The 17,975-nt window shown below is 42.4% G+C and overlaps 1 protein-coding gene across 1 annotated transcript; it reads right to left on the bottom strand.

The window, feature by feature from the left end:
- Positions 1-1,000: 1,000 nt before the first annotated feature.
- On the bottom strand, positions 1,001-17,216 carry epyc (epiphycan; the record flags this gene model as incomplete). The annotated part of the gene is made up of 6 exons (XM_080537608.1): positions 1,001-1,171; positions 1,713-1,808; positions 2,472-2,674; positions 3,326-3,480; positions 7,674-7,852; positions 17,025-17,216. 6 exons carry the CDS (start codon positions 17,214-17,216, stop codon positions 1,001-1,003), a joined length of 996 nt encoding a protein of 331 aa, XP_080393734.1.
- Between the last annotated feature and the right edge of the window lie 759 nt (positions 17,217-17,975).

Here is a 17,975-nt window from a genome sequence, read left to right on the forward strand (position 1 = left end):
TATTATTAACCCCTTCCACACCCAACAACTTCCCTCCCGAAAGTCATACAATAGTATTTTATGTATAGGCTATTGTGCATGGTTAAAACAACATGTTGAAATATACCAAATATTGCAGTTCATGTAAAAAAAAAAAAAAGTTATTTCAGAATATATATATTTTTTATATTACAGTACAGACTTTACAACAAATGCTTGTGTTTAAATGCTTCTTTTATTGCATTAAATACTCAATTTACCTTTCAATAAGCTCCAGCTTCAATTAGTTTATGCTAGTAAAAATGAACATTTTCCAAAGTGTTAGATTTATGTCATTCATATTCATATTATTTTTTTCTTTACAAAACAAACATATTTAAACAATATTGCTGGATGTCATGGCTAGTCAGAAACGGACCCAAATAAAACTAACAGGATGGTGTATCGCTAATTAATTAATCAATTAATTAATTAATCAGAATTGTATTGATTTGCATTTGTTTTTATCAAGTTGCAGAATGGTTTGGCTTCTGACAAATAAAGTTCTCTGGTGTATGTGAATGTGTGTGTGTGTGTGTGTGTGTGTGTGTGTGTGTGTGTGTGTGTGTGTGTGTGTGTGTATAGAAGAGAGGTAAAATCTCTCAATATGTGATAATGTATGGAATCAATAGGCTTAAATTAGTTTCCTTCGCAATGGAAAGGTAGTCGATTGTGTGTGTGTCTATGTGCAGATTGCCGTTGTGCAGCAAGACAGAGAGACCAATTTTAGAATCTGTCTCATACATGGGTGTGTATGCGTGTGTGTGGTATGTACATATGTGTGATAGACAAGATGTGAACGTTGAGGTGTGTAAGTATGTATGCACATGGTTTGTGTTACTGTATGGGCATGTCTGTGTGGCGGATTGTTTTTGTGTGATATGTGTGAGTGTGTATGAGTTTGTTTTAATCTATGTGCAAAAGTGTGTCTATCTGTGTTTTGTGTGTGTGTGTGTGTGTGTGTGTCTGTGTGTGTGTGCGGTTAGATGAGATCCCCGATGGGTACGCGGGGCAGACACACGTAGGCCTGTGGGGTCCGGCTGAGGTTGATGGGGTTGCCGTCCAGACGGACGTCCTCCAGCGCGTTCCTGATGTAGTTGAAGTCTTTCAGGTTGCAGAACGTGTCCCCGTGCATCATCTGAATGTTGTTGCGCTAGAAAACAAAAAAACAAGACCCAGGGAGACAGTTAGAAAACAACATCCTGAAACACACAGTACACTCACTTCGTGACGTTAGAATTATAAGGTTCTATCTCAATTTTTGTCAAAATTGAGTTTTTTTTTACCAAATCTGATCCATTAGGTGTTTATTAATGCCTGTGTGGTGTTATTTTTTAAAATGTTGACATTTTTGAGTTAGTAATTAATAAAATACAAAGGTTCCATTTCACAAAACATAATGGAATGTAAAAACTTTGACGCTCAATATCTCTGAACTACCCTAAACGGAGATAGAACCTTATAATTCTAAGCTCACGACTTGTTGTTGCTGAGAATTATCTATTTTATTTTTTTAATTATTAAAAATCCAATCTTCTCATATCTACATACAGTAGGTCTTAAGGTGGTAAAGGGCCAGTGGTTGATTTGGCATTTCGTTTTCCTCTAGTCACCACCAGAGGTCAGAATAGAAAGAGGAAAGCAGATCCTGTGCTGACGACTAGAGGGCAGAGAAGAGGCAGGAGTGCAGGTACCTGTAGGTGCAGAGAGCGCAGGCTGTCTGGAAGGGGCACAGGGATGTGGTCAATGTGGTTGTCTGTTAGGTAGAGGTACAGTAGACCAGCCATGTCCTGAAAGAAATGAAACACAACCACATTTCACACTTGAGTCATTTAGCTGACACTCATATTCAAAGCGACATACATTAAGGTGCACGTAATAAGTTAAACAATTACATATAGTATCATTTTAAAGGGATAGTTCACTCAACCACACAACCCTTAGATATAGGCCTATACAAAAAAAGCTTATTCTCACAGGCATTCGGAAGTGTGGCCCTTAAAGTCCAATGAGATAAAAAAAAAATGGTATTCTCTCGTTCACTTTAAATTACAATCTGTACTCGTGCCACTGTTGAATCTGCAGGGGGCAGATTTCTTGGTACCCTGGCAACACATTATGGCTGAAATTAAATTAAATGATTGGATAAAAGCTAAAGACCAGCCCTCCAAATGGCTGGAAGCAGCGCAACCAAGAGGAAAGCTATGAAATGAAGAGAATAGACTAAGGGAATAATTTAATAAATATTTGTGGAAAAATATATCAAAATTAAATGTATAATATTCTGATGATGTTTAGGCCAGCAGAGAATGCATTGTTGGCCCCTGACGGCCCACCACTGCATGGGACCCTTCTTTGGCTCAAAAGCACCTCCAAAGGCACATTCTTCCATAAGTTACATTGTTTGAGCATACCAGGGCCATGGGCATTTCATCTCTGTCAGGTCTACACACCTTGAAGGCCTCTTTGTGGATACCCGTGGCGCCGATATCGTTGTGGCTGGCGTCGATGAGCGTCATGGAGACCGGCATGGCGGGCAGCTGTGACACTCCGTTCTCTCGGATCACCAGCTCCTGCAGCGCCGGCAGGCCGGAGAACGCGTCGTCAGCGATCGACGAGATCTCATTGGCCGTCAAGTCGATCCTCTTCAGCTTGTCTGTCAGGGAAAGGAAAAGAACGTGTAGTGTATTTTGGCACACATACATGTACATAAACCATATAACCTGTATAAGAATGTATAAGCTTTTTGTTTTAAGGTTCCTCCTGAACTGGGGAGGATAGGATATTTACGACCCTTTGTTTGGGGCCATGTGGCCGTTCTAAGATGGCTTGTTATGGCCTGGGCCTTGCCCCCTGGGCCTTGCCCCCTGACCTATAACCCAGGTGACATAATTTAGGGTCTCCTTCTTTTCACACTTGGGTCAGGCCTGCAGGGGATGTGATAGGACCATTATTTGAAACTGTATTTACATATCATTGTATATAAATAGACCAGCCAGGGGCTGGGCTCGGTCTCTCGATCACTCCAGCCAGCTCTATCATCATTCCAGCCAGCATCATCATTCAACTTGTAACTTTGTCTTTTGTTTAATAAATAGTCTTAAAACTCAGACGCTTATTCGTGATCTATCTCAAACAAGTTACTTAAGAAGAAACAACATTAAATGGCGAGCAACAAACGCAAATCATTTTTGGTTTTGTTAATCAGCATTTTGACATGCATGGTTTTGCACTATGCTATAATGAGAATAAAACACAACAAAAATCCAATGGTTGAATTGGATCAGATCAGATCTAGCTAACATACTCATGTGTGCGAAGTCACCCTTGTTGATCTTGGCGATTCTGTTGTAGCGGGCGTAGAAATGAGTGGTCTCTTTAGGGAGAGGGGGCACGGTCTGCAGCTGCAGGTCGTCACAGTAGACGGACCCGCCCAGACAAGTGCACAGCAGGCAAGCGGGACCTTGGGACAGACAGACAGACATACAGACAGACATACAGACAGACAGACAGACAGGCAGTCAAAGGAAGTACAGTAAGATGAAGGTATAAGATGGAGAACCATCAATAGGTCTGAAGTGATGTATAGTATATAAATGTTTTGGCCACCAACCTTCACAAATCTGGCATGTAGTATTGATGTATACTCAATGTCGATGAAAACATCACTTGATCAACTGTTTTGGTCAATATTCTTGATTTGACACAGGTCTATGTTTTGTGGATTGTGTGATGTGATTGCAGTGATGTCTGAGATGTAGTGGATTACCAATATTACAAACACGCACGCATTTGATTAATGATGTTACAGATTATAACAGACATGAATTAGATTAAGATGATGGCTAACAGATCATCCATGATTTAGACACAAATGTTTTGTCAGGTTGTGAGAACACTGGACACATGACAAAATTATTGCATTTCAGAGAGGGCCCTGTTCAGTCAAAAAAACTAACCGAGTTTCCATGGTAAAATAAAAATGATATTCTTGCTCTATGATACAATATATATGTTTTATTATATTAACGTGAACTGGTATGTTTAAGCCTGAACTTACACTCACGAAACACTTATTTAGGAACACCTTCTCATTCATGCAATTATCTTAATGGTGTGGGGAATGTTTTCTTGGCACACTTTGGGTCCGTTAATACCAATCAATCATCGCTTGAACGCTTTAAATAAGAAGTTGCAGTTGCAGGGCATCCCAAGGAATCGCCAGGAATCGCCAGCGATTTGACTTGTCAAGCCTCAGCAGAACGTACAGATTTTATGGAACGTCTGCTATTTCTCTTCAGACAATCAGAAAATAGCACAGACTAGCGTCCTCTGTTGCCAAGAAGCGGAGTGGACCTTGTTAATATGACCCGTTTCCGAGCCAAACAGGAATTTGCATTTTGTGGTAACGATGACAGTGCAAACTCTTCTAATCATGGCAACTATGTTGAACTATTACATGCTTTTGCTGAGAAAGAAGTATTCAACTTTTAGGTCTGTCATGACAATGGAGTGACAATGGAGTCTGAATATGAGTGCAGCGGTGTGTTTTTCAGTTTTTGTCTAGTGTGTGTGCGCGCGTTAGCCTTGACAGCTAATGCATTTGTGTTGCAAATGGGAGGCAAGTTAGCTAGCTAGATAGCATACATACTCAAGTCAAAGATTGCTCCATATCCTCTGTTTCCTAGCTCGGTGTCTTCGCCGTTTATTGATCAGTGCTACTGCCAGCATGTCACTGTCGCTGTCGGCCATCTTGCAGGGTAAACACAACTTGCGTCATTGTTATGGAAATGGTAGTCTGTGTCTCGTTGAGTCTCATCACAGATCTTTGGTTCGGTTGCAAGTAGTTGCCGAGTTTTTTCTCTGAGACGTTCTAAACGTTCTAAAACTGACCCGTTGTGTTGCATCGTGACTCCTAGATGTGAACTGGGCTTAAGGGCCCGTGGTGAATTTTTGCTCAGGGCCTGTGTTCATGATGATCCATCCATGCCTTTGGCATGTGGTGGAATGGGAGATTCACATCTTGAAAGTGCACATGAAAAATCTGTGGGAATTGCGTGATGCAATCATGTCATCACGGACCAGAATGTTTCCAACATCTTGTGGAATCAATCCCACGAAGAATTGAGGCTGTTTTGAGAGCAAAGGGAGGCCCTACCCAGTATTAATATAGTGTTCCTAATAAAGTGTTCAGTGAGTGTATTTCACTTTTGTGTTTCACTGAAAAAAAAAAGAAGCAAGAAGAAACCTAACATCCATAATAGGAACACATCGTTCCAACTTCTCAACCCCTGGATACAGATTCTGATTGAATAAGGCCCCCAGTGTTTGCAGCACCTGCGGTGCTGGGTACTGACCTGTGGGTACGCCAGGCTCTGGCTCTGGCTCTGGCTCTGGCAACCCTGAGCCCCCTGACCCTACTGTACCCCCCGTCTCCTGAGGGGTTATTGGAGTAGTGGGGAGCAGCTCCTCCTCTTGTTAGAGACAAGGTGAGGTGTCAGAGAAGACATGTTAGGGTTAGGGTTGGACAATGTCACAGAGTGCCATTTGCCACAGTGGTAAGTTACATATATCGGTGAGCAATGACACATTTAACTGGTAAGGGGCTAGTTAAATGGAACACTAGGAATGCATTTTGAGTGTTAATCTAATTATGTATCATCTTGATAACATACGTGTAGAAATCAGGACCGAATACGAGCATAACCCAAGAGCGTTCTTTCCAATCAGGGTTTGAATCTTTTTGTTATTTTCTCAATGGATACCATAGAGCTCCTTGTTTCTAGAGTTTCTTTTCTTATTAATTTCTACGGTTGGTACTGACCTTTGTCAAGGTCAGGGATCAGAACGACCTCTGACCCTCCAGAGGCACCAGAGGCCTCAGAGGCACCAGAGGTGCCCGAGGCCCCAGACTCCCCAGAAGCACCCGATGCCTCCTGGGGGGTCGTTTCAGGAATGAGGGGCAGCTCCTCCTCTTGTTAGAGCCAAGGGGAGGGGTTAGGAGACAGGTTAGTGCTTCTCAGGGGTGGGATGGACAGTCAGTCAATCAATCAATCAACCAATCACGCTCAGAAGGGAGACAGACAGTGGGTTAGACTGACAACACAAGAAATGCAATGACAATGGTAGGACAATGAGTGACATTTACAATGATGTTAAGTGACAAAGCAATGACAAAGAATTGTAATAATATGAAGTGACACATTTAACCATTGAGGCAGTTAAATGGATATTTAGCATTTAGTAATGATGAAAAATCACATGTAGTCTCAGAGGTTTTATCCATAGCTTAGGTAAACTCCATAAATTCTACTGTACAAGGTCTACAAGCCCAATTAAGGCACAACTAACTATTGCTTTGCTATGGTCTACTCCAGTGTTCTTCATCCCTGATCCTGAAATGACCTTTATTAGCTGAACCGTGACAGCAGCTGGTGAAACCGGGAACAAGTCGGCAGCCGATCAAATGTTTTGGACTGGAGCGAGTGTGTCATTGATTTTCAACAACGATGACATTTACATTTTTCTGAATAAAAGTCTGAACAATTTGATTGGTTTGTTCCGGACTTGTTCCCGGTTTCACCAGCTGCTGTCACAATTAGGTGTTTTAGATTTGGGCTGGGACCAAAAGCCTGCACCTACTGGGGCTATCCAGGACCAGGGGTGAAGGAACACCGGTCTACTTTTTCGAAGTGTTGGTACTGACCTCCAGGTATCAATATTATTCCTGAGTCCCCAGAGCTTCCAGAACCACTAGAGCTTCCAGAACCCCCAGACCCTCCGGAACCCCCAGAGCCTCCGGAACCCAGAGAGTCTCCAGACCCCAGAAGGTCTCCGGAACCCCCAGACCCCACAAGGTCCCCAGATCCTCCAGACCCCAGAAGGTCCCCAGAACCCCCAGACCCCACAAGGTCCCCGGATCCTCCAGACCCCAGAAGGTCCCAGGAACCCCCTCCAGAACCAAGGACTATGGAAACCCCGGAACCTCCAGAACCAAGGTCTCCAGACCCCCCGGAAGAACTTCCAGAAGAACTTCCAGAACCTAGGAAGTCCCCGGAATTCCCGGAACCTCCAGAAGCTAAAAGGTCCCCAGAACCCCCTGAACCCCCAGAACCCCCAGAACCCCCGGAACCTCCGGAACCCCCGGAACCCACGGATCCCCCAAAGTCCCCGGAGATATGAAGGATGTCAATGGGCGTCAGGCGCAGCTCCTCCTCTTGTTAGAGACAGATGAGGTGTTAGGAGAGACAAGTTAGACCAGAAGGCACCATGATTCAGGTTTTAGGGCCAGAGTCATGTTTAACAATTATGATTAGGTTAAGATGACGAAAGACAAGTGGTAACACTTAATGGTTGGAGAAACACACATTTAACCAATGTCGGCCAGTTAAATGGAAATCATGCGTTTTGGAAATGAGGATGATTTTTGGAAAAGGAGTTGACTTGCGGGGGTAGACGGATAGATTGTGTGTTTGTCTGGTTTTTGTAGGGTGTGAATGCGCTGAGTTTGGGTATCATTATCAGTCCTAGGTACACACCTTCCTGTGTGTATGAGCTCATGAGGTTCCCCGACCAATAGTAACAATATGTATATGAATCAGGTGTGATATAGAGTGTGCATCAAGTGTGAGATGTGTGAGTGCCTGTGTGTGTACAGACCTTTCTTTGTGTCAGGACCCATGAGAACTCCAGACCCCCCTGAGCCTTGAGGGATGAGCTGTGGTCTGAGAGGTTGCTCCTCCTCCTCCTCTTCCTCCTCCTCCTCCTCCTCCTCCAGGGAGGCCCCGGGTGCTGGGTAGTTGTAGTCTGGGGGAGCCAGTGTGCCGATCTCTATCTAAGGGGAAGAGAGTGACACAGGGAGTCAATGATGTTGTGTGATATAGTCTGTGATAGGGACCACTGATGCAGGTGCACTGTGTTGTAAAATACCCTTGGGCTGGGTTCTCTGACACAAAAACACTCGATGGGAAAATATTTTAGAGCTTAAACCTTATGCTGGAAAATATTTACTACAAACCTTAGATATCTCACAAAAAATGCTACTAAAATTTGAAAATATAGTAAATATGTACTATACCTTAACAGCTATTTGTCAAATGTCACCCTTGAAACTATCAGTAACAATGAATGAATGAATGAATGAATCGTTTAATGACCACACGACCTAGGTCGGTGGAATTTGTTTTCGGTACAGCTCAAACAGCAGTGTAAAAAAAAACATACACACATTGCACATAACTATCACATGGACATGAACACACATAACCACAAGACAAAAACATCTTTACAATTTACAATTTATAAAGTGCAGTGAGTCAGGTGTTGAGAGTCCTTATGGCAGAGGGGAAACAACTGTTTTGGTGGCCAGGGATCGGTAGCGCCGTCCAGAGGGCAACAGTTGAAACAGGTGGTGAGCAGGGTGGGAGGGGTCAGAGATAATTGTATGTGCTCTATTGTGGTGCGTTTGAGATATAGTGATTCAACAATCTATCTGCAACAGTCTACACAGCAACCTTTACGTTCAGTATTATCTATATCTTTTGACGATACAACTTCATAGAGCTTTGGATAACTTTGACAAGCAAAATGATTAGGAATAATAGGTTCCAAGACAACTTTACACATCGGACTGATCGTTCTGGTAAGTACTGCTTGAAGAAAAAGGATGAGGATGTATGAAATCAGAGAACGTGAAGATGTATGACATTTGTCAAATGAAGTCAATCAGAGTAGTTGTGTAGATTGAGAGATCAGAGAGGGACTACATTTAACATGTAACTTGTAGTATGACTCTGTTTTTATTCTCTTAGATCATTCTTCTTCTTCTTCTGTGTCCCACCATCGTCTGAGAGACACTCATGCATCGTCTCCTGGCTTCAGAGACAGATCCCCCCACAGAGTGATCCCCTGGACAACCAGAGGGAATGAAGTAGGGAGGGAGTTTGTATTCCACGCTCCTCCTCCACTGATCGCATTATCTGACGACGACGATGATGATGATGATGATGTGCCAGAAGATATAATAACATTGTACAGTGAGGATGAAGACGGGCATAGCCAGGGGAGCAATGCCTCATGTCCAATTGTGGTGCTGGACAGTGACAGTGACAACGACTCAGTTCACTACATTGATGACTTTAAGGAGGAGGAGGAGGAGGAGGAAGAGGGGGATGTAGTTCACATATCCCATGAGCTCTCCTCTGGACCTGGACTTGAAGGAACCTGGAACGTTCACAATGGAACCTGGAACCTTCATGGCTCTGCACATGTTCCATCTGGCATCAACCCTGTGGGAGACAGCAGGTCCTGCCCTGGAGGAACCCACAACCCTCAGGGAGACAGAGCCCATGTTGAGGTGGAGCAGCCATCTAGGCTGTGCAGCTGCCTTACATACATGCCGAACGCAGCAAACCGAGATCAACGGCCAAGAGTTTCTTTCCAAGAACTCTTCTGGATCACTGGGTTGAAGCAAGGCATGACCTCATCTCCCTTCTTGAGGCTGCATCCCGAGGCCTTGCATGACACCGATGGCCCCAGCGTTCAGCCCCCTCTTGACGGCTTCTTCAACCAGGATGGGTCCAGAAATGTGGGTCGCCTCCACGTCTCCTCACCTACTGCAGGGCCCTCAGCCCAAGCCCAAGGTCCCCTACCTGGGGCAGCCAGAGTGGCTGACTGGGAGCACACACCTCAGGCTCCAAGGGTGTCTAGGAAAGGAAAAAGACACACTGACAGCTGCCCGTCAGAGGGAACGTCTCAGAAGAGACAAAGAAGGTCTGGGGAAAATGACAGTGACAGCGACAGCGACAGTGACTAGTTCTGTCATGTTTGTTAAGCCATTTGCATTTAAATTAAAGGCTGAATTGATTAAATCTATTTTGAAGTATCCTAGTATTCTTTATTTTGTATTGACTTGAAATTAGATGTGACTACAAATGAATAGGCTACTCATTATATAACTGGCAGAGCTGGGCTACTCATGTGATTCCAAGTTAAGCTGTGACTAGGACAAGTTGTAAGCAAAGAGTACAGTATGCTATTTATCTGTACCTGTGCTTTCTGTGGAGAGCAATTATTACAGTGCTTGTTCATAGAGCATTTGGAATGTTCTACTACAGGTTACATCTAGTGAAAAACCTCTCTAAAACCCAAATTCACATTCTGTTCAGATGAAACAGGCAATTGACCTCTTGACCTGTTTACACATGTGAGGTTCTCACACTCCCTACATGCTGTCGTTAGATATACAGTAACAACACCTGTGTGTGTGTGTGTGTGTGTGTGTGTGTGTGTGTGTGTGTGTGTGTGTGTGTGTGTGTCGGCCAAAACAAACATCGTCAATGCATTTGGAAATGTAATTTGGAAACACTTTGCAGGAGAAGGCTTTGGCCTTAGAAGGGACTTCGGAAAATAGGTGCAGCAGCAAAAAGCATGTATTCACTAGCATAACTTCAGATTTGCTAGGCCACTTCATTGGCTGGAATTAATTCCTATTACATCACTTCAAGCACACGTATAACACCTATCTTACCAATAAATAAGTTCACAAAAAACCTTCAGTGACAACTCAACTTATTTTTAAGCGTTTGCTTGAGTGACTTGTAGGAGGGCTTTAACTGCCAGAACTCTTAAGCCATTCAGCAAACTTCCAGAGCTCTTCAAACTTGCAGTTGTATTATTAGCCACACAGGGGCGCTAAAACCCCACACTGCATCACAGGTAATACCTGACACTCTCTCACGCCCATGAAGGCTGATTCTATCTTCCAAACGGGAATGGTCCTTGTGGAACCAAGACACACATGGTAGCTGCAAAATCCATATTTCACTCCTCCTCTGCTCTCAAACAATGTCCAGCTGTCCATAAACCGGTGAGGCACTCCAACTCTGACTGATTCCTAATCTGAGGTAGGCTAGTCCCAAAACGACTAACCACATACCTCAAATGTGGCTTATGTTTATATTGAACTTCCTAAAATTAGATACTGCAAAAGTACAGCACGAAACGTACTAGCAAAGAAGTCATTTGTTAAATGTAGCATGAACAGATATGACATTTAAATGCAGTCTCGAGAGTTTGGCAGTGGCAGCGTTGGGGAGACAACAAGGTAGGCCTTTGAGAAGTCATACACAGAGTGAGCTTGCTGCTGCCCCCCCTTCCTCATCCCCCCAAAAAGCAAACATACACACTCTGGGGAAACGAGAGGCGAAAGCTAGGCGACCAAAAAAAGGAGAAACAAATTCAGAGAAACAACGTGGGAATACAGAATGTGGGGAGAGAGAGAGAGAGAGAGAGAGAGAGAGAGAGAGAGAGAGAGAGAGAGAGAGAGAGAGAGAGAGAGAGAGAGAGAGAGAGAGAGAGCACTCTCGATCGGTTCATTTGGCTGAAGCTTCACAGGAGGAAAGACAGAGGCTGCACAGCACTATTTCACAGTCAATCATTTTGAGTGATATTCATGATTCATGACTTTTCTTTTTAAAAGCTGCTGTGACATTATTTTAAGTTGGCACAAAGCCAACCATTTGTCTGTTGGAAAATCAATCATCACTGTCAGTATATTTAAATCCATAAATATTTGGGTTCAGTGGCAGAACTATGGGAGTGTGCATGAGTGTGTACATCTGCGTTTCCCTTTGTACTGTCTGCATTTTTATGAACCCACCACCCACCATTTCAACACACCACTACTTCAGGGTGAATTGTAAACCAATTATGACTCCGTTGTAACCAATAACAAATATTGCAACCAGGTGGGAATACATATTTTCAGTGTTAGCGATAGTTTACTCACATGAAAATTATTCCTTGTTATCCCACTTGCTTACAATGTGTTGTTGTTTGAAAATTCTTCTCAGGCGTAGATCTTTTAACAATTACCCCTCTCCATGCAATCCTCCGTCCATCACCTAAAAGCGGCTTGCGTGACCAAAGCTGGCGGAATCACTCAAAGACTAAACCCACGCTGCAAATCACAATGTCACGGGTCACCAAAGGAATCAGAGGTTAGGCGAATGTTCATGTTGCTGTTGTTTTCATACTGACAGCACAGAGGCCTTTTTGAGAAATCACTGACCTAATGGCAGGGTAATATATCAACCTTTGGGGATTTTGTGTTTGATAAAAATCTGGTATGGTTAGGGGACAGCCATCACTTTTGGAGGATCCTGGCAATTACGGTAATATGTTGTAGGTGTTGGTTGGATAAAGGATTTCATTTAGAACCAATGCCACCCAGCACATACACAGTGACACAGTGACACAACTTTGACAGTTTGATTTTGAAACTGTACACAGTAGCTGAAGAAAAAACAACATTTAAAACGTTCTCCTCTCTCTTGCTGAAACAATTGAACACGCCATTCTAAACCACGTCTGCTCTCGCTTGACGGAACTCCCAGTGTCTTTCAACGCAGCAGACCAGAAAAGATGCGCTTCGATAAAAGCTAAGATAAGCCTTTTAAGTTCCTTAAAAGAGAAAGAAGAGCCCTAAGGAAGATAAACTACGCACCAACAGAGAGCTGGGGGAAGTTGAGACTCAGCATATCATAGTTATATCTCATGGCTCAGTTTCACACCACTTGCCCCCCCCACTACCCCTCCCTAGACCCCCCCTCGTCTGAAATCTGCCCTCTCATCCTTAAACACTGGGTTAGGGAGAAGCCTTGACACTGCAATGGCTTTTCTTCATCACACTCGACTGCAGAGAAGGTCTGAAGGGAACTGCTGGTGTTTTTCCCTCCATAGTGGCAGGCTTCTCACCCCCCGGTATCATTGTACAGCTTTTCTACACTGTTTGCTAAGTCTGTGCTTTTTACATGCAGGGTTTAGTTTAGTGCCGCCATTGGTGTGTGAATGTGTGTGTGAATGGGTGAATGAGAGGCCGTTGTAAAGCGCTTTAGGGCAGCTTTGGAGCAGCAAAAAAGGCGCTATATAAGTGCAGTCCATTTACCATTTAGTTAGTTTGCACCAATATGAATTTAAAGCCTCAATCCTCAATTCGTTTTTCACCACAAAATGGTGACCAGGCGGCTGTATACACTATGTGGTTGTGTTGGATGTGTCCTACGCAAGAATAATCTAATTTAGATACTGTATGTGAATTCTTGACATCGAATCACTGACAAGATGCAAGAGGCTTTGTCATCATATGCGCACAGATCTGACGTGATGTAACGGTGAAGATCAAGATCATTTATATTTCAACTCCGTTTCGTGCATATATCTCTAATGTCGTAATAGTGAGTACATTGGATTGTGGGATTGCATTCAGACCCCAAGGTAAAAAAAAAAAAAGTTCAAATACTCAGATGTGCATGAGTTTGCCTGGCACAGTGGAACCAATTGAATAGTCTTAATAGCGCAAACACCTCTAATCTGGCATTCAATGCAAGCTTGTGCAAACCTTTTGACCTAGGTCTGATTGCATTAAGGGGTTTGTCTGATTGCCCATCACACCAAGCTTAGATTAAGAGGTTTGGCTTGAAGGGAGCAGCAAGTCTAACATCTGAAGCATTTCGCTACAGTATATCAATTACGTCTCTATGCGCTGTAACGTGGCAAACACAATTTGATTTGATTTATTTGATTTGATCTTTCTTGATTTGCTTTGTGCGAGCCTGACATCGTTTTGGCTTAATTCCTTTGTTTCAAATGGAAAATAAACGGGAACATTGGCTGAGCTGAAAAAAAAGACTTAAGCTTAAGTGTTTGCCATCCAAACCTGCATTGCATACTGGCCACATCACATCCAACTTGGGCTGAGTTGAAGGGCACCTCTGGCATGCAGTAGGAAGGTGCTCCCAGCTCCTTACTCTCCTTCCCTCACCACTTGGCCTGGACGTGCAAAACCAAAGCAGTTTGGGAGGCCTACTTTTATAATTTTAATTTTTTTCATTTTAATTTTGCCATTTAGCAGACGCTTTTAATCCAAAGCGATTTACAATTACAAATTACAGGGACATTCCCCCTGGAGTAACTGAGGGCTAAGTGCCTTACTCAAGGGCACACTAGTGGTGTAGTTTCAGGTGGGATTTGAACTCACGACCTTCCGATCACAAGTCCAACTCACTATCCACTAGACCACCACTACCCCACTACCCCACTTTTATGTCACTACTTTTAAAGGGGCAGATTCAAACAACAGCAAAATGGTGTCCCCCACCACTTTTTTTGGTAAACAGCTGAAGAATGGCACGGGAGTAATGTTAGCATTCTCAAATTCATAGATGGAGCTATGGATGCCGTGACTGACCATCCGTGAGGTGAAAATAATAGTTTTCACCATGTTTTGAAGCTAAACAGCGTCCTTACAATTGCATTGTTAACAAACAATGGAGTAAACCATCTTATATTTTGGGTTCTGATGGGGAGTTAAACTAAGCTGGCTATATATCATTCATTTAAAGGTTCCAAAATGTGTGTACCAATCCCGGATTGCCCCTTTAACACTTAATCAGCCATGAGGGGTCATTTGACCCCTGTGAGTAAAGAAAAATGTTATATCTTTGCACTCAATCAAATTTCAGGACCCTCCTTTCATGACTTTTCCTAGATATGTGCGTTCTACCACCCAGTATCCTTACATGTTCTAAGATAGTATAAATATGTTTTGCCGTTTTTCTCTGTAGGAAGCAGACAAAAAAACAAGACGGTTAACTAGTGGTCATTGTGTGTAAGTAGCAGATTTACATTCTAAAAAGGGGGTCTATTTGACCCCCAAGGCAGCTCTACTAGTAGGTAAAATAGGCACAGCTGTTCTAGTGTTAAGGCCTAATGTGGGTTATATTTGACCTTTCTAACAAAGGCTATCCCAAACAACATACCAGTATACACACATACTGTACCAGTATACACAGGTATAGCTACAGGAGGAACAAGTTCACTCATTGGTTTGACTTCTCTCTCTCTTCTCTTTCCCAAACTGCTCTTTGGGAACAATAAATATTTATCAAATACAAATCAGCAGCTCAAATGGTGCAGCTCCTGTTGAGCACAAAGATGAAAAATCTCATGAGCCAGCCACAAGATGTGACGTTAGAATTATAAGGTTCTATCTCCATTTTTGTCAAAATTGAGTTTTTTACATAATCTGATCCATTAGGTGTTTATTAATGCCTGTGTGGTGTTATTTTTAAAATGTTGACATTTTTGAGTTAGTAATTCATAAAATACAAAGGTTCCATCTCACAAAACATAATGGAATGTAAAAACGTTGACGCTCAATATCTCTGAACTGCCCTAAACGGAGATAGAACCTTATAATTCTAAGCTCACGTTAATGAAATGTCCATATAACACAGTTGATAACTAAATAACTGATATCATTGACAGTAAGACATACATATGGTTCCACGGGTATACTTGATCCAGGTGGTAATGGGTTTCAGGCTGTGGATGAAAATTAATTGACGACTACTGGGGCATAAAAATGAAATATGTTGACCATAAGGCCAATTGTGGCTGGAGAGTGCTCTGGCCTTCAGCCAATAAACCCTATAAACTTGACGAACCCCGACCAAAACCAGCACGGCCATCACTCATGGGCAAATACACATTTTTAGAAACGTCTGTAGATGAATGTACATTCCCAGACTCAACAACAACAATGACTAATGTTGCATATCCCTAATATTAGCAGGATAGGTACTGGAATAACCATGCAAATGATATTGCATCCTTTGTCCTCCATGTCAATTGAAATGTCATTACAGTCAGAAATAGGCCTACCTGTGCAAATCATAGGTAAGTAATATATATTGTGAGCTTAGAATTATAAGGTTCTATCTCCGTTTTGGGTAGTTCAAAGATATTGAGCGTCAACGTTTTTACATTCCGTTATGTTTTGTGAGATGGAACCTTAGTATTTTATTAATTACTAACAACAACAAAAAATCAACATTTAAAAAATAACACCACACAGGCATTAATAAACACCTAATGGATCAGACCAAAAATGGAGATAGAACCTTATAATTCTAACGTCACGATATCTCTACCACCAAATGGACAGCTGTCACTCTCAGCACTTTAAATATTGCAAACCATATAGCATTAAACAAGAAGCATCAAAGCTATATGCAGGACTCATACAACTAGCTAGGCCAACCTTAAAGCCTCCACATGATGCCATAGGTTTGGCAGGTCATGGCAGAGAGAGAATATTATGCAGTAGGCCACAACAATCCCTCATCGACCAACACAACGTCCTCCACAAGATGAGGAACAATCCCAATGCTTCCAGTATTCCAATGCTTTTTTAACGACCACCACAGCATCCATTGAAGCAGACCAATTCGGTTGTTAAGTCTGACGTCAAACGTGACGTTTAGCAATTTCCGGGTCCAAACCAGAAATTCCCTGCACCAGAGTACCAGTGTACTACAGCGGTAGAATGACAGTTCAATCGTTTTTTAGACTCGGATCTATTCATACAACAAGCGACACAGCACTTTCCCTTTTTTCCCATATTTGTCAGTGTCTTTGGGCCTCGGAAAAGCGCTATATAAATATAATGAAGTATTATTATTAATGAGGCATTTCGAAGACAGCGCCTCAGCCAACTTTGGACCCGGAAACATATCACGACTTAACAACCGAATACAACCAGCCAATGACAACCGTAAAATGCGCAGAGATGCCTTGAAGTCAAGATAAGTGTCAAGCAATTAGGAGTGCGTAAGAAATATGAACCAAAACAAAAGTGGTACAAATGAAAGGCTTTATATGATGGGAGAGACTGCAAAAAAACTGCAAAGGACACTGAGAAACAAAACTGGTTAAAATACTCCAAAGAATACCTTCCCTTCCTTTCTTGGTGTAGCCTAGTCACTGTTCTGACTTCAGACGGTTGGTGTAAACTATGTCATGGAATCTCTGGCATTCAAATATCCACCATTCCAAGGAAGGGTGGAGATTGATTTTAATTGTTTTTTATTTGAATTAGGCCATGGCTGAAAATCTCAGTGTTCATGACTCCTCCTTGTCCTGTGACTCTACCACTATCCTCTTACCTGAGGTTCATCAATGGTCAGTCCATCGTCATAATCATAGATATCCTGGTTCTCCAAATTCAAGTTTTCTAGATCCACATCATAGTTGGCGCTGTCGTACGTGTCCAGTTCCACCTGCCGGGTATGTCTGGGACTGGCCACCACCACTTTGAGGACCAGGAGCCCCAGTACGAGTCGCGTCAACATCCTCATAGTCCACCTGGACATAGTGGGAGAAATGTATGTCAGTGAAGTGACAACATCTACATATATGGAGACGTTAGAATTATAAGGTTCTATCAACATTTAGTTTTTTACATAATCTGATCCATTAGGTGTTTATTAATGCCTGTGTGGTGTTATTTTTAAAATGTTGACATGTTTTAGTTAGTAATTCATAAAATACAAAGGTTCCATCTCACAAAACATAATGGAATGTAAAAACTTTGACGCTCAATATCTCTGAACTACCCTAAACGGAGATAGAACCTTATAATTCTAAGCTCACAATATTGTATTCAGCACCAATATTTTCATATTCTACCTTGAAACAAAAAGGTAGGACTGTGTCAAGTTCACTATTTATTACGGCCCGTGTAAAGACATAAATATGCATAACGTAGCACCAACATCTTCCATAATCATCCTCAATACACAGAGGGAGAAATACTTTTCAGTTCTTAACGTGGTGGAAAAGAGAAAATGTCTTTAAGGAACCATTATCACCACGGACTTTACAACCATTATCACCATGAACTTTTACTCAGACTGACAAACATTATTTATGGAAAAAGGCCCAAAAAGTGCCATAAATCTACATGCTGTTGATTTGGACCTTCATCCAAAGTGACTACGGCACATCACAAACCATCATCACCTAGGTTTAAGGCAATGGCTTGTTGAGCTATGTGGCCTGCATGCAAATACTAAATAGTTTCACTAATTATTTATCTTGGATCTAGTTTATATATA

This window comes from Nansenia antarctica (genome assembly GCF_963989245.1).
Source record: "Nansenia antarctica genome assembly, chromosome: 8".
NCBI lineage: Eukaryota > Metazoa > Chordata > Actinopteri > Argentiniformes > Microstomatidae > Nansenia > Nansenia antarctica.